Consider the following 21,116-nt stretch of genomic DNA (forward strand, 5'->3'; position numbering starts at 1 on the left):
GATGTTTTTTATTTTCTTGAGAAATCTTAACTTAATTAGGAGTGGAAAATGTTTCAATCTTTATTTCGCACGTTTTCGCTTTAGGTGCATAACATACGCAATACAATTTAGTCATAAAAATATTTGTCATCTCTCATGAGATTTTCTGTCACTTCTAATAATATTATATATATATGAAAAGCAAAGATACATAAGTCACGTTTGTAAAAATATAATCTTATATTATAGCTTTTTTAATTTATTAATGCTCGACAAGATATAATAAAATCTATAACATTATATAATCAATAACAATTCTCAAAACTTAATAATTTAATAATTTATTTGCACGTATAATAGTAATACATCCGGAATAAAATTGAACCACGCGTCAGACCTTGTCCAACTTCGCCGAGTCCTGTCAGATTTCACCGGATTTCCGCTGACCTTGCTCCGAACACTTTGAACGTCGCCACGAAAAAGCGGAAATACCATTCGGAGGAGGGGCACAAGAGAAATAATACGAATACACTGTTGGATACAAATGAGAAAATGCATTTATTCTCGTACGGGAGGAATACAAAAGTCGCGTGGATTACGTGCGCGCAATACTAAATGCACTTGTACATACATACCACTCCTACGTACAACTCCGAGCTACCAAAATCGCTCCGCTTACCGGTGAATTTGCGCAAACGCTACGATCGCGGTCCGGTTAATTGGGATTTATCGGTTAGTGTAATTATAAATAAACGCGAATATGTGGCGAGGGTGGACGGTGTACCCGCGTGCGGCTATCGTCCGCGCTCGGCGCTTCCTCGATGACGACGACGGATCCGTCCTCACCCTCGCGCTGCCGTCATGGTCCCTTCAGAGACGGATCCCCGGGTTTCGGGACGCGACGAAGTTGAGGAGCTCCTCGCTGTCCTCGCACACGAACGGCTTCACGTGGTGACACGCCACGTCGTGCCACTTGATGCCGTCGTTGTAGAAGTTGTTCAAGATGGACAGGCAGGACTCGTCGTTACCCTGCGGAATTTGCCGCAAAAATTATTGTAAACTCGATACACGAATCCATCTAGAGAATTAAGTTAGATGCGAAAGAGCAGCTTTGTTACGGGTAATTTGCAGAATTTAATTGGTACATGATCGTATTATGGTTCACATGGCGAAGTCAGGGTATATCGATAATAAAAATTATCATCGCGAAAGGTCACACGGGTGCACACGCGAGGCACGATAAATCCGGGAAGACGTCGAAGCACTTTCACTGTACCCCGGGAGAATATAAATCAGAGTTTCACGGGGGCCGGCGCCGGAGGAAAGCGCATTAGAACCGATCAGCGAAATCCCTCCTCGCGTTCCCAATTTATGATTTCAAAAGAGAGAAACATACATCTATGTAAAACTCTATGTGCAATCTACATCTATCTAAAAGTCAGTCCGTTCAAAATCACCGCAAACGCGCGCAAGCTCATTTGTAATGCAAATCACGCGGAGTTGCAGGAGGAAGCTGCTCATCCACGGCGAATCAATAATTATACATTGAAATACAGGATGAATAAATCGCACCTGTGCGGCTTCACGGTTGTCCGGCTGCGGCTGGCCGTATCCACCGGTGTTGCTCCAGTCGCCGGTGTTGCGCTGGGTCGTCGCTCCGATTTTAACGCCGGATCCGGACCAGAACCATCCATTGATGTTCTGGGGCTGGAGGTCGGGTCGGTCGCAGCCGTTGAAGTTGCACTTGCGGCCGGATGTCCAGATGTATCTCACGTTTCCTGAGCGTGCAGTAAAGTAACGTTGTAATAGAAGCTGGCGGCGGGACATCACTCGAGTTCACGCTTTCTTTCGATTTACGCAATTACGCGACTTGATGTGCGGCAAAGAAATGCTCGTCAAGAAAAGAATCTTTTCATCAATCAGAGTGCAAGTTTTTTATGTTTAATAAATTCTAGCGAAGGAAGTAATTACAGTTCTTATTGTTTAGGCAGCAGTGGCGAAAGATTTAAGCTAAATCATGATTTCTCAATATCTAAATAATAGCTCGTGATCCAAATAATTGCTCATCTCTAGCCGGGCGTCCACATCGCTGCGACCGCAACGGGAATCTTTTATCTTTGTATAAGATTACCCGAAATTTAATAGCTACTTAGTCGTAAAACGTTGAGCGACTGGAAGCACGGGTAAATAACTATTATTTTCTTAATGACGCCGGATGTCTTAACCGAATAACGCGTCCTATTAACCGAGCGTAGTTTAAACAACCTCGTATAAAATGTCATACGTCTGAAACGTGCGACGCCTTATCATTAAAAAAATTGCCAGCTGACACTCTTTTATCTCGTGCAATGACACGTAAAATTTGCACCTGACTTTTTCATTTAATTTGCGAAATGTCTAAAATAATTGCAGGACGAATTTATGCAAAAAGCGAATTCGGAGAATCGCGATTGCTCTTCAAAGTCTGAGACGCATCTAAGACTATCTCGATACTATCGAGATACAATCTCGAGTGTATTAATTAAGAGACCGCAGCGATACTGAATCCTTCGACATCGAATCCACGTTTGTTCGCGGCTTTATCGTGACCAGACGCCTCGAATCTGCGGTTTTCCTCGACACACCGGATCGGCTTTCGATTCCCGGCGCATCGGATTAATTAAGCAGGCCGCATCCGACATGTAATATTTATCACAGCGCTTAGGATTCGTCGCTTGAAAGTGCGAGGGAAAAGAAAGCGAACGCACAATGGACCGGAGGAGAGAAAACGTGCGTGAACGGAGAGCTTCGCTATGAGAGCTTGTAAAATGACCATGCACGTGGATATCATCAAGGTAAAAAAGGGAAAAAAAGAAATTTCTCAAGTGAATGCAGAGATTCCAGAAATGCAGCAGAGCCGACGCACAGTGGGAGAAAAGGCTCTGTTTCTGGACAAAAATCTACCGACAGTCCAATTTTCAACCGATTTGAAAAATTTTTTTTAACTTACTCGTTATGAGTTCCTCTATAACGTATTACTGCTAATTTTTCAAGATAAAGCTGAAATTCAAAATGGCGCATCCATTATGGTGGTCAAACATATTAAACTCCCGTGATGGTGAATATATTACCTATATTATCTACGTTTATACAGATTTTTAGAGTCACTAAATACGAATTTGAGATCAAATTGTTTAAATTCAGAATAACATTCGATATGACAGTTAAGAAAAACGAAATTTTTCATTATTCAGTAGATCTGCACAGAAATTGATATCTAAGTTTCTGGGATCGTTAATTACAAATCCGTAATCTATATTTCAATTTTTAACGAGTGACTGAATTTTACTTTATTAAAGTATTTTATTAATAACGCAATACTTACTCCCTTTTACCACAAGATATGTAAAAATGTATATGTGTGCGCGCGCGCGTGTGTGTTGTGTGTGTAAAAGGGTTCTTATCTAACTTTTTATGCTTTTTGTGGTTTTGTTTTTTTTATTTTTATATATTTTAAATCTGTATATACGTAGATAATATAGGTAATATATTCACCATCACGGGAGTTTAATATGTTTGACCACCATAATGGATGCGTCATTTTGAATTTCAGCTTTATCTTGAAAAATTAGCAGTAATACGTTGTAGAGAAACTCATAACGAGTAAGTTAAAACAAAAATTTTTCAAATCGGTTGAAAATTGGACTGTCGGTAGATTTTTGTCCAGAAACAGAGCCTTTTCTCCCACTGTGCGACGCAGCAGCTGATGGACACGTGACCGAGGAAACAAAATCCACTGCACTCAGCTTCAGCGGTAGCAAGCGTCCCATTATCGGCAAGCCGAGAGACAAATCGCGGGTCAAATCGCAAGTACGTAAAATCCCTTTCACGTCGGCACCTTTTTCCACAAGGGGCATCAACGGTCAAGTGAAAGTGACCCGCTTCGCCGGCGCTATGGGGGCACACACAACGCGCGGGCATCCTAGTCCGTGGAGGAACCTAAATTGCAACTCGAATTCCTCGCCGAGCGTGAGATCAAACGGGGTCGCGAGCGCGAATGACGAAGAGAAATGACGAGTGTCATCGCCGACTTGAAAAGAAGAGAAGAGAAGAGAAGAGAGGAAGACAGAAGAGAGTTGCGCCACCGAACCTACCCTCCGCTAATCGCGCACAGCTACATTGTGCAACCGACGTTGCCTGTAAATTGACCGAGGAGGATCCGCTCTTTCGCTTCTCACGCGTTATTTACTTTGTTGCGCTCGCAGGATCGCGACTTGCGGATTTGAAGCGGCAATCAGCTGAGGTCTCAAGAGAGAAAGAGAGAGATAGACGCTAATGAGACCCGAATTTTTAACGTGAATCCTGCAAGAACGGCGAATTGCCGGGTAGTTTAGCGTAGTTTCACTTCGCGATGGAAGCTGAAGCGAAACAACGAGTCCTCTCCGCAAAGTTGCAAAACGGAGATATACTGATTATTACCGGATTGCGCGCGCTCGACGATTTCGATATCGAAAGAAGATTGCCCCCGAGTTATTGTTGTAATCCGGTAGTTTTAGTTTCGTGACTGAGTGATCGAGGCGGTTTGCGAAGATAGCGCAATCCAAAGACGTACGGTCTCACGCACTCTCTCTTTTTCTCACGTGTAGATTATACAAGTGAGCGAGTGCGCGCACATTTCATTAATATGACATTGGCACACTTTGATCGTTACGAAATCTCCGCTCGTGCGTGCTGAGCCCGATCAATCAGTTACCTCTCGATCTTAATGACTTATCGACTGTCTGAACGATCACGAGGCTCATCCTCGTAAATACACCATAATTAAATAATATCAAATCTGATCAAAGTAGCTAACAATTATCGTTTATAGCCATTATTCATAATCGAGAGTAATCGCGTCCCTCTATTTCTGACTAAAAGGACACTTGGCGCATCGTCTATGGGGCGATTTAATTGGAAATGCGGGAATTTATCATTATCGAAATCGCCAACTGATGACTCGCGACTTGACCTTTCGTGAGTGCCAGATTATTTATATAGAGATTTATACAATTATAAATTTATGAATTTTTAAGGAATTGCGTCAAGGAATTTTTGCAGAAGAGTGTCCTGACGGATTAACGAGAGACTCAGCGACGAGAACCCACCTCTCGCTAGTCTCTGCTTGACGAACTCGTTCTCTTGAGGAGTCTCCAGGGACACGGCGTCCATGCAGTGACGACGACAGATGTTGCGAGCGTCCAGCCAGTCCACCTCGAGGCTTCTGGTCGGCTGATGTTCCCAGCTGAAGAAGTACGAGTGCCCGACCCCCCTGCCATCCCTGTACGTCGCGTGACGAACACCTGAGGAGCATCAGAATCAACGTTAATGATTAATAATGACGTTAATCGTCATCGTATCATATTGTAGGCGACAGGCTCGCTTCATGGAATCGCTTCACATAAATCCATTATATTATACAGCTCGGAGCGAAAAGGAAGATACAAATCTCTGGCGTCTGCTGTTGAAAGCATCGAGAATTTATGTTGTATCTTACTTACCTCTCAAGGATCTTAAGGATTAAGATACCATGGAGAAGTCAAGATGCATTCACAGGAAAGAAATGTCAAGGAATGTATAAAACTGCTGCTGGATGTAAAGCAAAAATTTTGCTTCGTGTCGCAAAATCGCAAATAAAGCGAAAAGAAGCTTGCACGAAGTTGCAGCGAGTTACACAAACGCATTCTAATGAATTGCGAATGAAAGCACTTTGTCGCCCTCTCGCTCTTCTCCCGTTATTTTCCACCTAGTTAGCCGTGCGTTCATCAAGGTGCAGAAGAGCGATTGCGAAATGTCGTCGAGGATACTTACGGTTCGCGCAGCTTCGCGGATCCGGCAAGGCTAAACGACGCTGGGCACTCACGACGACGACGCCAAGGAGAAGCAAGCAGATGGCCCTCATGGTCCTTGAACCTTGAACAGAGAATAGCAATCGTCTACGTGTGAGTTTCGCAAGATGCGTCACCGCCGAATCTTGGGACAACTATAATTCTTTAACAGATTTATTGGATTTGGCAATGCAAACAGACCAAGGCTTCGCTTAGAGCTTGGATTGTCAAAAAACGCCCGGAAGCATTCTGCATATGTGCAGTTATTTATTCCTTAAAGAATCGCGCTTGTCAAGTTTAACGAATAAAATTTAATTTGAACTTTCATGAAATATCGTTTATTTATCTTTATGATACCTTCTTATTGCGATGCAATATATTTTATTACTTTACAGAGAATATCAATAAAAAATTAAATGTCATAACTGAAAGGATCGTTTCATTCGCATGCTACAGGATCCCTAAACATGACGGAGATCTCTCTGAATCCATCGCTCCTAGGAGAGCATTAATCACCTCTGTGATGCCGTAATTTCGCGAGCGAGATATCCGCAACGCAACATCCACGGGACTACGTAATGTGTGTGTACGCACTTAACGCAACACGAGCGAAAATCATCGCGATTATCATCGCCAACGTAGAATCGCGATGACGCACGTCTGTAGAAAGAGAAAAATTGTGAAAACTGTGCAACCCGCTTGAGAGGATACGTCGGGAAAATATAAAGGAAACCAGAAATCAGTTTGCTCAATTGTGAGAAAGACGCAGATTGATATTAGATGATTAATACGATAATGATTGGCTGTTTATTTCTCACACGTTTGACAATTCGTGTATCATATTATTTTAGACGTTGATTAATGTGTAAAGCACACACATCTCAGAAAATTGACGGTTGACAATCTTGACTTGTGTCGTTGACAATCCATCAGGATGAAAGAACGCTTGGCGTTCCAAATTCAACGGAACAAAAGAGCTCCCACACTTCAACGATAATGAGACTTTGTACCACTTTTTATGCAGCTGCTACGGTGTAATTATGCATGTAATAAACTTCCGAAGCACCGCCGAAGAAGTTTTGTTTGTTTCTAATTACGGGAAAACCGACCATGACACTTTTTACGTTACTTTTAACGTCCGCGATTTCATCTATTAGAGAGACGTTAAAAAGATTGGACAATGATGTCTCCAATTGTGCTGAAAACGTGATAAGAAAATTGATCCTGTTAAGGAGCTTCTACTGCTAATTCTAAGCAGTGATTTTTGCATGAGCGATTGTATCACATAAAATTCAGACAACCCGTCAGATCATAGTCACAGACAGATAGTCGGAGACAGCGTTATGGAATTTGCAAGAAAGTCGGCAAATCTTTGAAACGGGAACGCTGAACATTTGCCAACACGACTTGAGTATTCAGCGGTTCGAGGTTACGGGGTTACAAGGCTTTTATGATGCTCGCGTACACGTTGAATTTGCAACGTAGGTTCTAATCAGTAAAATTCTCCGTGCGATTCATCTGAGATTCGCTTGCATCCTTAAAAACATAAATTAGAATTTTATTTAGAAATCTTTTCCGTGTTTCCTTCGTAACTTGCATTATCAATCAGATGAATACCGAGGACTCTCTTGATTTTTCTTATATAATAATACATATTATATAATAATACAAACTCTGTTTTCTTGCAGAACAATTCTTTCATCAACCAAGTTGCAAAGAATAATCAAGAAGTGAGATTTTAACTCGATCCGATCTAAAGCAGAGCTAACGGCGAGGTGGATTATGACTTTCGAATTGATTTCGTGCATGTAAACGTCGACACTTCGTGATGATCTTACTAATGACCATCATTCACGTCATCGACAGGACAAACGCCAGGCGAACGACTTTCTAGGACGATAAAACTACACGACGAAGAATGCCGCGAAGCAAAACGCCAAGCGTCTGCTGAGTGTCTTCGAGAAAAAGCGGCTTCATGATTTTCTGAATCATCAAACTTGCCCCCGATTTGGAAAGCGAACGTTTCGCACGATTGTAAAAGATAGCCGAGAAAAACAAGTTCTCTCTTAATTTGATTGACCCGAATTCGCCAGTTGGAAGATGCACTTTTAAAGAATCCTTCATCAAAGAAGGTTTTCAAGTATCAAAAAATTGGACAAGACGATGAATTTGAGCTATATTTATGAAATAAAATGTTTCAATGATTTTTAGTTGTGATTAATAAATAAAACATTGGCAAACGAGCTTCTTCTAAGCTTCCAAAAGACAACTGCAGCTGACAACGCTTGTTTCATCTACGATAAAAGCCTCTCAATATATCGGAAGAAATTTTTAAATTTTTCAGTGACAAAGCAGGCAAGGAGAGAGAGAGGCATGTGCGTATAAAATTTGTATAAAAGGATATTAGTAGACATTCTTAAATTATTTATAGATTGCTGGATTTCACGAGTATTAGCAAGCTTGTATTTTTAACACACGTAAGACAGCTTGCGGATTATTCGTGTGCGGTTCATAAATCCGAGTGACTATATTCAATTGCCGGACCATCCATATTCATCACCGTCCGTCAAAAGATTCAACGATACGCTGTGCCGTCACTCTTTTGTCAATGTATTACAGAAACAATGAGCAGGTTTCGTGTTCGTAGGATGAACAAGAGGCATAACACACGGTGCAAAAGGCGAATGATGTTACAATGATCATCAATATTCATGCGACACTAACAACAAACCACCAAGGATGAACCCTCTTAAACGGAACCGACGTACTTTCATTGAAATACAGTTATGAGAGAGCATAGACTGAATTCAAACAGTGCAATCAGAGAAATTAGCTGAAGAAAGATCGTGTCTAACTACTGAAAGCAGTGACTGCCGATGACATAAAGAGGAGCGTGAAGAGAAGAAACGAAAGAAGAACTGGGCTACTGACAAGCGGACGTCACCAACGTTTTCACCGAAGATCAATGAAATCCTCAGTCAGCGATCAATCAATTCAGATCAAGAGAGAAGAGTACTTCGTGTTTCAGGTGAAAGACCGCGACGTGGCCCAAACTGTGCAACCGCATTCAACTGACAATGAGATTCAACCATGACATTCAGGAAAATCCGGAGAAACGCCGGATCGGCTCTCATGACTCACTTATCTTCCACGACAGGATGATTCTCCGACGATGGTCCCGTAGGTCGCTTCTTTCACGTGCGACCGTTAATTACGATGGAAGCGTAGGAGTTAACGCGACGCTGTAATAACGTGCTGTGCCATGCAATCTGTGACACGCCGCACCGGCACACATACATGCGTTGGATGTATACCGCGTGAAATGGAGTGTCCAGATTGAAAGTTAATAGCACGACGCTTGGAATAGAGGTTGATGGGTTACGAGAGCGGTAGGCGATGTTTAACGAGAGGTGAAACATCGCGCTACGAAGCACGAGAGCCAGCCAGCACCGAAGCCGAACGTAGTTTTCCCTTACGTGGAATTCAAACAACTGATGTTGCAAGTAAAGGATACTGTCTCGCTCCTTATATTTTATTAATGAATAAAAACAATATAAATCATAAACACTAACATATTATTATTCCTCCATTTTTCCAGATAAAGTCTGAAAATAGTTGTATGAAGAGATAGGAGAGCCTTGCTAGATATGCTCATTGATAAACTTCTGCCACGAGGGAGAGATCCGCATAATGCATCAGGTGAAAGGGTTAACGATGCCCTGATAATGTGTCATTAACGCGCTTTCCCTGGATATCAATTCAATTCAATTCTCTCGAGAGAAGTGCAATGTACATACAACATTAACACAATCAACAATCCAGCCGAGTAGTCCCGGCCAACCCCTTTTTTGTCGGCGTTACAAAACTCCTCGTCGTTGCATCATTCCCGGAGCTCTCGTCACCTGGCAATCTCACATCGATGCCTCGTGATCTTCTCAAGAAGAGGAAGAATCATTCTGATATTTTATCGGAGATAAAAAGGAGAAACGTCGCGGAAGAAAAGTTATATTAAGTCGTCGGCGTGCAATTGCAATTTTCGTCCGCCGTAAATGTTACATGGTAACATTTTTTTGGAACAGAATGATGCGCTAATGAGACGTTAGACTGTGCTCGTCTGGCTTCTCGTAGAAGCTGTTCGCACCGCTGTAACATTTAATTGAGGCTCTTCTCACGTGCTTCATCACGTACTTCTCGTACCCGAACACGGAAGCGTCTGCGTTACAATGTATCGCTATTACGTGACGCAATTGCAGTTCATTACCGTAATTCAGAGGCAGGCGTTGCGGCGTGCCGTTATGTTGCTCTCCGTAAATCGAGAAGCATGATTCCAGCATGATTCTAGCGTTTCTTAGAGGCAAATGGGGGTGTTACGCAAGGGTAATTAAAATCATCTCTCAACGCCTCGTGTGTAATAATTGTTATACGTTGACAGGGTGGAACTAGCCTCCAACCGGCGACCCGCCGTGAGTTGCTCAACAGTTGTATTACTTCGTTATGTCACTTTTTGAGAAGGCACGACTTTGTGGAACAGATTGCACCTTTTCACTTTTTATCGCACGAAGGAGAAATGTAGAGAAGGAAAAATGTATTTGAAAGTTCTAAGTGAAACCTGCGTTCAACTGTGACATTAAAGGCACCAGTCTTGTAATTATAATAACAACACTGAAGAGAGCCAAGGTCTCCGTATCTTGAAGCCAGTCGATACTTGGAAAAATATTGTTATTTCAAACGAGATACAACAAAGAATTGATAAATTAAGTATACGGAGATGAAATGAGTAGAGGAGAATCCTCTATTATGAGATATGCTCCTAATATGAGATAATGGAGTTTCTGCTAAACTAGTGAGTACCATCTGTTAATTCCACCATAAACTTATTACTCTTGGTGTAAAATATATTTAGTGAAAAATTCATTGTTCGTTATTGCGTTTAGCTTTTGCAAGAAAAGGTTTGTGAAATTGTGAACATGTCAAAGGAACTTAAGGTAAGTCTTTAAACCTTGTTTATTACATAATAAAGAAATGGTTGGCAATAAATTCAGTATGCAATGATAGAGTAGAATCGTAGTAACAGGAAAATACGCGATTTGTTGAATTGCTTAATTGTAGAGGTTAGATTTCATGATCGCGGAACCGCTAGGCGCGTGGCTCGTATAATGAGATATTCAGGGTACTCTTAATATGAGATAATTATTGCTCGAATATGAAGAGTATGTAGTGTAATAAAAAGAAAGAAAATACTACGTTAAGGTTAAAGAAAAGTTAACACGAATTTATATTACGAATTTTTGTGTATTTAATTTTTATAGAATCTGACTATGGAGGTTAGAGAAACGAGGAAGCGTTGACAGTGGAATCGTGAAGATTTGGCGAAGGCTGTGGCAGCAGTATTTTTATAAAAATATCTAATAAAGTTTTTTACTTGCAATACTGATGTATTTTGCACTTTTAACACCGATTTCTCAAGGTATCTTATATTAGGAGCACACTTTCGCGATCTTGTGTAAAGCTCTTTTTTTCAAATTTTTTTAATTTTTAGAAAAAATAATATTTAAATTAGATTTTTCATTTCACCAACCTAAATCTTATTAAATTCTCTTCAAGAGAACGTATTACATTTTTAAATTCTGCCTATAGATTTCCTTACATTCGGCAAAATCGATATGGTATCTCATAATCGGGGACTTTCCTCTATAATAAATAATGTACACGAAGTTTTTTAGATAGACGCGCACAGTTGGAACACAACGCACATTATTCAAGAGCAGCGACTTGGAGAAAATGATTGGATAGCCGCGACGAGCTTAGAAACGAATAGTCCACTACTGCAGTGAAACTTGATTTGTGATTTTGCAATGCGTCTTGATTTTTCTAGAATTTTTATCGGGCCTCTGACTTTCCTCGAACCACGGCCAATCTCAGCGAGGGCTGTGACTTTCTAAACCGTTCGTGACACTCGCGTCACGAAGCGGTGGCAACGGATAAGCATCCTCGGTGAGGATCATGTACATTAGATACATCTCTTTTACGCGAGATTTTTGCCGTGAACCGCAAGAACATTGGAAGTAACACGTAACTGCATGATCCTCGAAGACCAAGGTAACTGGCGGAATGTGTTACGAAAGGCGGATGTGAAATGTGCGGGATGAAATGGAATCTACATCTTCGGGTTTTCATTCCGAATTAATTATAATTTTCTTATTTAATTAATTTCAATGAAGTTTATTACTTTCAGCTTTCGCCTAGAAAGGGACTTGGTTTACAAACAATTCCCTGCCACACACATTCGTCCACACTTCCCTACTTATTTAATTAATTTTAGATAAATGATGAATTTATTTAAGAGGAATTTATATAGGGGAATTTATTACTTATATCTCGCAGATGTTTTGTTTTTATAAAATAAGTAAAGATTAAAGATTGTCTCGAGGAACATCACGACATTTTGATGGCAATCTGTGTCGACTAAAGAATGAGTCTTAATGCAAATTAACGTCAGATTAAAATTTATAAATCTTACTAATGAGCACGGATTAATGGCAAATATTTCACGTACATGCAAATGGGCTATATTTCATCGGGATCGGATTTAGACCCGGAATTCCGGCACGAAAATAACGTCACTCGTTCTCTCGCCGGGATATATCCTCGACAGATTTAAACACGTACGGAAATTACACACGTGGACAAGACATTGCGTAACTGATTACACATGATTGGATAATGTAAGGCAAGGTTTCGTGTCCAAGCAGGATCCAAAGTCTCGTCGTGAATACATTAGATGATCCCGCGAAGAGGATCAAATCAAGACTCAGATTTACAAGAATTAAGAAGGAATTAAATCAGATTCAATCACGCGCAAGATCTTTCTCGCGATTCAACATGTGACACTTTCAGCCTTGATCCCTTGCGAGGAACAAGTCCCTTCGAGTCGAGTCGTCTCGAGGAACAGACATCGCTCGGAGGCAGGCTTTGTTCTCACTCCACACGGCGCATTAATAGAAAGGAAAGTTGCTCCAGAATCGACTCATTAATCTGGCGATCCCCGATGGTCGCTGGAGAAGACACGTGCATCGCCCGGAGGGTTCCCGAGCGCGACGAGGAGGAACCGCGTCGCCGAGAGTATGATCTCTCGGGGGTCCGGTACCGTTACGAGCCACTGGGTACGCGTTCGCTCCCCCGCGACACCTCGTTTCTCTCCTCGGCGAGAAGAAACGCAGAGCAGCTATTTCGCGGCTAATTAAGACCCGTGCTCTTTCACTTTTTTGCGAATTGCGCGACGGCAAGTCTCCCTCTGTCTCTTCTTCGAGATCTCGCCGCATCGCGCTGCTTTACGTCCCGTTTTCTCTTTTATTTTCTTCTTCTAATTCTTCTTCTTAGTTCTCGTATGAATTAGGTAGATACTTCGTCGCTGAGCTGACATCAACGTCGGCATTATAATTCCTTGAACGTCATATCCTCTTTCTGTTTTTAGGTAACCGCATTACGGAGAGAAACAATGCAGACTCCGACGTGTTTAGTTTGCAAATCCGTGGTTTGCGTTTTTGAATTCAGGGCCATCTTCTGCGGCCGCAGAAGGCGAGGAAGATTAATGAAATCCGCGCTTGAGAGCGGACGTGCTTGATCGTTCACTTGACACGACGCATCTCCCCAGCGAACGTATCAATACCTTAACGAACCGTATTTGTAATTCAACGCAGCAATCATACGTAATAATGATCACTCACCGCGCGTAAATTAATAACGCCGTAACGAGTCACGAAGTAGCAATTTATCTGATTAATTTATTCACGCTTACCCGCGCGCGTGACAGTCGCTGGAATAATCACAATGACTATACGGAGATGAATCTGTTGCAGAGAGAAATGTCTGCGCTGCCAGCTGAATAACACCACGTCTCACGAAGCGGATTAAGAATCTAGAATTCCTGACTATCGGGGACTACCGGACGCTCTTACCGGACCTGCACGCTAATTCGCCAATACTCCCACGCGATCGGAATCATCGACCAGACCAGACCAGACGATCGCGGGCGACATCGAAATCATCGACCTGCACCGAACGGCACCCGTCCGACCTGGCGTCGGGCTTTCCGGGTATTCGTGAGAGACGCGGTCGCCATTCACGCGAACAGGAACGAGAATGAGAATGGAGTATGAGAATGAGAGACACGCCATAGGTGTGTAGGATAACGACATCGCTAGAGAGTGAGTGTGCGTGTACGCACGTGTGTTCGTGTGTATGTATGTGCGCGTGCGGACCACATCGCCTCCCGTAACCGTTAGCTGGCCGGCTTTAGCGTCCAGCCGGCTCTCTTCCAGGAGTCTCGTACAGTTTGTAACCGAGGCGGTTTAACTTTTATTAACGGCAAACGCTCCGTACGCACCGACGACTACGTACCCGCATACTACGGGGCCACTGCGGGGCCCCACGTCTGGATTCCGCGGAATTCGACGTGGCAAAAAGAAGGCCGATCAAGCTCCTCCTCGGACGAGGAGGAAGCTCGCCGGATCCGCTTCGAACCTCGCGCGATTCGGCTGGCGAGGCTGGCCGAGTGTCTGTTTAGAGAGAGATTTAATCGCGAGCTCCGTTCCACTTCGTTAACGATTCCCGTTGTCCGAGAGCAACCGCGAACCCGCTGCCGTCTGATTCGCAGAGACGCACTGATAAGTCAAGACCTCAAAGCGGAGAGATCACCTGCGCGATCTGGGACTCTGCGGTCCTCAATTATGCGGAATCAATCGGACAATCGGCGGTCTGGCCGCCTCTAGATGATGAACATCGTTCGAGATTGTCCCCATTAGTCGTGCAAAATGAATCGCGCATCCAAGACTAAAAAGAAGCATTACGTTGATCTTCCAAAAGCATCTCTCGATTAATGTCTCGCAGAGACGTCCGAGGCACCCGTGAAAGCGTTTTACGGAGCCCCGAGGATAATTTCGCTCGTGCATCAGCTACAGCGACTTCGCAATAACGATATCAATCTCTTTCCGTGCGCTTGGTTTCGCACAATGCGCGACCGGGCGCTCCTCTTGGCGACGTCCAACGTCAACGCTAACTATGTTACCCACATGATGTGTCGAAATATACGGTGATAGTGCACGAACCGTACAATCGCGTACGCTTTCCAGCGGGTCGCTTTCTGCACGAGAATACACGCATATGCTTTGTGTATTGCGATTATCTTAATACTTAGATTGCCCCGTCACCCATACATGGATGAAGAAATTTCACGTGTCAGTCCCGTCACGATCACCCATGTATGAGTGATGGTTTTAATGACTTTAGTAGAAGTGATTTTATTAACCATGTGCTTATAGATACTGAATTCAAATAAAATAGTATTTATTCAAAATAATATTTTATTTTAATTCAGCATCTATAAGCACATGGCTAATAAAATCACTCCTACTAAAGTTATAAATATTATTTGTATAATAAATATTAATATAAGAAACAAACGCTCGAAATTGGCACTGGGCAGTCTAAGTAAATTAAATTAAATTTGTGTAATTAAATTAAGTAAACTAAATTAAATTTGTGTAATTAAATTAAGTAAATTAAATTAACTTTGTGTAATTAAATTAAAAACGTAGAATTTATTTTGCGAGAACACTGGTTTCGCGACCGTTCCTGTAAACCTGCGCTGCGCGAGACGCAAAAGTCGCATCTCGCTACCGTGTATCAGAGGTGACGCTGGGAAAAATCGCGAGGAAAAACAGGCAGGATCTCCTCCCGGTAATTGTAATTTACGAGAAGGAAAGCACGGAGAAGCGCGCGAGTGACGCGGGTGAAAGGAGACTTCAAAGGCTGCACGGATCGTTAGAGAAGCGTTTGAAAAAGAATTTGCCTGGAACAAGTAACGTGTTTATCGTCCAACGAAACATATTAACGGTATATAAAGATACCCGTGCACAGGTGCGGACGCGTGTAATCCGCGCGCTCCCGCTTATGTAACCGCATGTTTTTTTTTTGCCTAAGCACCATCATCGCCACGATGAAAAGGGATAAAATGTCAAGAAACTCTCCCGATATCAAACGAAATGCATTTCGAAACAATCGTTAAGAGCCTTAAATCTCTCGGTGAGAGGCAGCGTACGCGTCTCCTTTTTCATAGTTCAAGTTGAGCAACATAAATGCTCGATGCGAACGTTGCAGAGTGAATTTTGTGCGTTCTATTATACAAATGAAGACTTTCATTAAATTTCTTCAAGCCTGAAATTTTATTTCAGCAGATTCCTCTGTCAAATTTTCGTCAAAATTACTTTTCGAGACCTGAATTTATTAACAGTCTTATAAGAGAGACTGATTGCTCCTATTAAAGCAGACGCCGCATTATACATCTTGTAATTTTTTTTTATCATTCAAAAGTGTTCCGTCCCGCGTAAAAAGCCGATGATTATCGTTCTACTCGAATGATTTCTCGACGTTCGAAATTAACGAGGAAGCATCATGCAAAACAGGACGAAGGCAATCGAAATAAGGACACGCAATGAGGCGATGAGGGGGCTGTCTTCGATCTTTTCGAAACGCGGCCACATTGAAATGACAAAAAAAGATCAGTCAGGGTCAGCAATGCGTCAGCATTGATGTAAAGGATGCCCAGAGATCTCCGATCTTAACCGGGTATGGTATTAATTAACTCAAAAAAAAACGAGGCGCAATAGTCCTCGTTCCATTACAAATGATTTAAAAGCGTTTAGCAAGCGAAGCAAACTCTTGATCAACAACGCGAGACTCTCCTAAAAATAAATCAATTTCAATTTCATGGAAAAACTGGTCATTAAAGTTAAAGTCGGAAGTACTTTCGGAGTTATATGTATCTCATATCGCGGAAGATCGTTGTACCTCTCCTCATTAAAAATTTATAGCAATGGTGTTGCACAACGTACGTTTATCTAGCCTTAAGCTTTTACGACGTAAGCATCATCGTAAAAAGCATCCACGTGCTGCCGGACAGTAAGTCAAGTGGATCCGTTCGTTGCGAGGTAGAACGGAGGTGCAGCGTAGACTTTCACGAGCATCCATTTATTTATCTCATTAATGAATCGAGCGGCAAAAGTGCATGAGACAGAATGAATGCTAACGAGCCTTGATACAAGTTATTTGTTTAACGCTGAAGCATCGGTGAAACGGATTCTATGTTCTCATATAACATCAGAGATAATGGTTCACTCATGTGCTTGACTCTCTCGAAAGATGCGGAAAAGACTTCGGAGATTTCTCTCTGGAGAGCTTAAAATGATATTTAAAAGCTCGACGCGGAGAGGGGAGAAGAGGTTTCCTCTAATCAAGAGTAAATCAGGCTAAAGTGAGTAACTGGGGCAGAGGTTTATCTAATTCGCGATAGTTTAGATGTGCATATCGTTTCTAATTGCATACTTTCCTCATCAGGAGTCCCTCTCATTTGCCGGGATGAAAATAACAGTATCGTCCACCTTTCTATCCATTATTAACATAATTATGTGACACGCGTTGGAGATGTTTTCACTAAATAAAGATTAATAATGAGCGGCACGCTTATTACTACTTTTGCTTTGAGAAAATGCCACTGTGCTCGTCGGGAATTTAAGTTTGAGATGTTTTTCTCTTACACGGGTATCTAACGTTAAATATCAAAAGATTGCAAATTATTTTCGCAATAATAATAATAATGGCTCTTTCGAAATTTCTCTCGAGAAAGAGAACAATGTTAAATTTATCAAAAGAAAACTTGTCATTAAAATTAACGTGAAATATTTTTTTGCGATACTTTATATTGCAAAGGCTGCTCACAATTATATTTAAACGTTCATTGCATTTTTAGCACGGAGATTAGAGAGCCGTTGGCCTTAATTTATCCCTCATCGAACACGACGAGCGCATCTATGGAAATTGAAACAAAATATTGAAACTTGTCCCATTTTTACCGAGAATAATATGTGCAGTATCGAAGTTGCAGTAATTTTCAACCGCGTCGACCAACAAAAGCTCATAAATCGTGCTGGTGCAACGCTTATTTCCCTCGAAGGAGTGTTCTTGCGCTTCCGTTCAAAAGAACAGAAATTTCCCGAGCTCACGTGAGCATTATGTCACACCTTTGCTACAAATAGCTATTGTAATTCGTATCAAAATTAAGATTTTCACATCCGTGATACTCATCTTCGCTGGCTAACGGCGTTACTTTGATTTCCTCTTTTTCTGTACGGTTCGGGTCAATAGTCACGTATTGACGGAAATTCCAAATACATCCATATAATTCGATAATGATAATTATATATATAAATATAAATATATAATTAGCACGAACAAGTATAATTAATACGAACCAGCAATACGGTATAATGTCATATAATGTCGTAGACAAGCAATCGGAAATGCACGCGCGTGCGTCAATAAAATCAGGGCTTGAAACCGGTACATTTCGGTGAGTTCAATGCTCGATGTCGCAGCAGAAAAGGTGCACCTCGCACCAATTGTTACGGCATATATTCGACCGTACAAATCATTTTATCGTATCAATTATTAATCCTTCGTACACGTAACACATCAATTCATGAATATTTATAGAATATTATATTATAGAATATTTTTGATAAACAATAAATCTACATAAATCGAATTCTGTCTGATAGTTGAATTAAAAACAAATCATCGAAAATTAAATTAAAAAATCCATAATTTGCAATGTTCACTACAGTCGCGGATATTTCGTAAATTATAATCATAAAAATAGTTTAATTTAATTTGACATTTAAAACGCTTCTTACAAAATCAGTACAATTTCATTGATTGAATATCAATTCTAATAAATAATAAATATCACTCTAATAAAGTTAATAGTACTCTAATAAATAATAAATATTCATATTGCGCAGCATCGAGCGCCGAAGTCGCGGCCCTGCTAAACGAAGAAAACAAAACTCGTACTCACTGAAGAAGGCGGTGGTCCTCGAGGATGCTGCGGGGTTCGCGAGGACGGTCGAGCGTGCCTCTAGTTCCTGGGTCTTCCGGCTTCTCCCTTGAACTTACCTAGGGACAAGCTGCGAGGAGAGACTTCGCTGTCGCAGACAACGATGAGAAGTACGACGACAGCGATCAAGGGCCGATAGTGTGTAGCGCAGTGGCGGATCCGACGAATCCGATGAGGTGCCGGGGAAGGAATGAACTGGCGGACGGTCGCGATGAGCCGGTATATAGTCGGCCCACATTCCTCGGTGGTACGAGTAACCTAAATTCCTCCCACCGGCGCGGGGCATCATCCTCTCTCGTCAGGTGGACGTCGGGCTCCTCCGCTCCGGGTGGGATCATCACCCCACCTGAATGTCGGCCCGTCGTCGTCGACGTTGCGGTGTGCATGTCGCTCTCGCCGTACCACCGACACCGTACACAGTTCACGCCACGGTAATCCTCCACCTTCGTCATTATTCTCCTGCTCCTCCTCCTCCTCCCTTTACCACCATTACCTCCTCGTTGTAATTGTCGTCTTTGCCCCCTCACCTCGATCAAGCCAGATCGGCGATGCTCATCGATGATCTCGAAAACTCTGCCGGCAGGGCGATCCTCGACAACTGCAATCCGCTGCGGTCGCTGCGTCCTGCGGCCAGAGGAAAAAGGAGTGAACTCATTGAGCGGACATGACCGGCGGGGTTACTCCGCTTCGGATGAACGTTACTGGAGTTACCTGGAGTGGATCGTGTCATCGAATGCATCGTAGACATCTTTTTGCGAGCACGATGATTGCTTGTATGATCCGAGTCGATCTGTTTCTCGTCGTGCGTCGACTCTCAGCATTCTGGTGGAAGCGAATATCTGTATTAATATCGACTTGAGCTTTGTCCAAGTGCTAAGCTTCGGGAGATCGAGAGATGGATCGACACTTGACCCTCCTTTGACCGCGCTAAATGTGCCTCGCGCAATTTCGACATTATACGGAGGAACGTACGCGGCAGTGTTTTTGTTTTCCAACCGCGGGCTAGCGTGCGATAAATTGAGGATTTGAATGCTACTCACGTTACGTATTTACTTTGCTATTTAACGCAGGCAGAGATGTATGCCATTCTCTTCTCTCTTTTCTCTCTCTCTCTCTCTCTCGAGGCGCTCTGCTGCTGGGCATCGGATAACATGCTGCGTTTGAATCCGGGGAAAACCAAGGCAATGATTCTCGGTTCTGCCAGGTACGTAAACTCACTCGACCTGAGTACAATTCCACCTATCAGAGTGAGCGATTCTGTCGTTGAATTTGTTACCTCGGCTAGGAATTTAAGGATTTACATCGCGCCAACTCTCAGCTGGCGCGAAACGGTTACTGCAACGTGCAATAAGATTTACCGCACACTCTATCAGCTGAGAACTAATAGTGGTTGCCTCCCGCTTTGCTTGAGGAAGGCACTGATCAACTCGCTGATCTATCCTCAGCTTGATTACTGTTCGGTGGTCATGTCCGATATAACTGGGGTGGAGAATACGAGACTCCAGCGAGCTTTAAACGCCTGTGTGCGTTTCGTTTTTGGCGCGAGGAGGGATGAGCATATCACTCCATATTTCAGAAGAGCCGGGTGGTTGAAGGTGCATGAGCGGCGCGATTACTTTATAGGTGGCTTGATGTACGAGGCTCTGCGGTATCGGGTCCCACTTCATCTGTCTGAGAGGCCTCGCTATGTGACTGATGCTAGAGGCAACGTGGCGACGCGAGTCTGTGGGCTGGACCTTGTCGTTCCTAGTTGTCGTACTGCGACTTATCAGAGCTCTTTCATTGTCTACGGTACGCGTCTCTGGAACTCCCTTCCCGCGTCCCTGCGTGGCTCAGCCTCGGTGCCGGTTTTTAAGCGTGCGTTGTATGATCATCTTTTGGAGCTCTCCGTCCATTAATTATAATTAATGTTCTTCCAGTGCATATTAGTGTAATGTAAATTTTGTATTAACTTGTTATTACGAGATGAATTGTATTAACTGAAATTCTGTATGGGTTTACCCACTTTTGTTTTTCTTTGTACTTAAGGGCACGTACCCAGTACAATAAAATAAATATCTATCTATCTATCTCTCTCTCTCTCTCTCCTCCCTCCCTGCCTGCCTGCCTCTCTTCTCTTGTATGCATGTTTAATTGCACGCAAAAGGTCTTTCGATAATTTTCACGTTAATTTTAACGATTGACACCGCCGCGAAACGCAATTAATCGAATGCACCATTCTCGAGATTCACGCTTGATCATTGCTTCAGGCTTGATTACATCCATAAACATACGTTCAACTTTGGTTACAACGTCGTCCAACAGTTCGATTCGTAGCCGCGACGAATTTTAATTCCAGC

At 42.6% G+C, this 21,116-nt stretch overlaps 2 protein-coding genes across 2 annotated transcripts; one reads left to right on the forward strand and one right to left on the reverse strand.

Annotated features, from left to right (window-relative positions):
* Window positions 1-38: 38 nt before the first annotated feature.
* Window positions 39-19,580, reverse strand: LOC105278676. Its single transcript, XM_020031397.2, has 6 exons — window positions 19,489-19,580; window positions 18,739-19,401; window positions 5,809-5,910; window positions 5,106-5,300; window positions 1,552-1,757; window positions 39-1,008 (listed from the first exon to the last, which is right to left on the reverse strand). Exons 3-6 carry the CDS (start codon window positions 5,897-5,899, stop codon window positions 850-852), a joined length of 651 nt encoding a protein of 216 aa, XP_019886956.1. The 5' UTR covers window positions 5,900-5,910; window positions 18,739-19,401; window positions 19,489-19,580; the 3' UTR covers window positions 39-849.
* A 348-nt stretch (window positions 19,581-19,928) lies between these two features.
* On the forward strand, window positions 19,929-20,675 carry LOC113562969. Its single transcript, XM_026973844.1, has one exon. It carries the CDS (start codon window positions 19,929-19,931, stop codon window positions 20,673-20,675), a length of 747 nt encoding a protein of 248 aa, XP_026829645.1.
* Window positions 20,676-21,116: the final 441 nt, after the last annotated feature.

Source organism: Ooceraea biroi, chromosome 11, assembly GCF_003672135.1.
Source record: "Ooceraea biroi isolate clonal line C1 chromosome 11, Obir_v5.4, whole genome shotgun sequence".
Lineage (NCBI taxonomy): Eukaryota > Metazoa > Arthropoda > Insecta > Hymenoptera > Formicidae > Ooceraea > Ooceraea biroi.

Bases quoted from the DNA above. Each gene is read 5' to 3' on its own strand.
- LOC113562969 (XM_026973844.1), top strand. From the start codon at position 19,929: ATGCTGCGTTTGAATCCGGGGAAAACCAAGGCAATGATTCTCGGTTCT.
- LOC105278676 (XM_020031397.2), bottom strand. From the start codon at position 5,899: ATGAGGGCCATCTGCTTGCTTCTCCTTGGCGTCGTCGTCGTGAGTGCC. The intron at 1,758-5,105 runs GTGGGTTCTCGT...CTGCACGCTCAG, and splicing joins CAAGCAGAGACTAGCGAGAG to GAAACGTGAGATACATCTGG. The intron at 1,009-1,551 runs GTGCGATTTATT...CAAATTCCGCAG, and splicing joins ACAACCGTGAAGCCGCACAG to GGTAACGACGAGTCCTGCCT.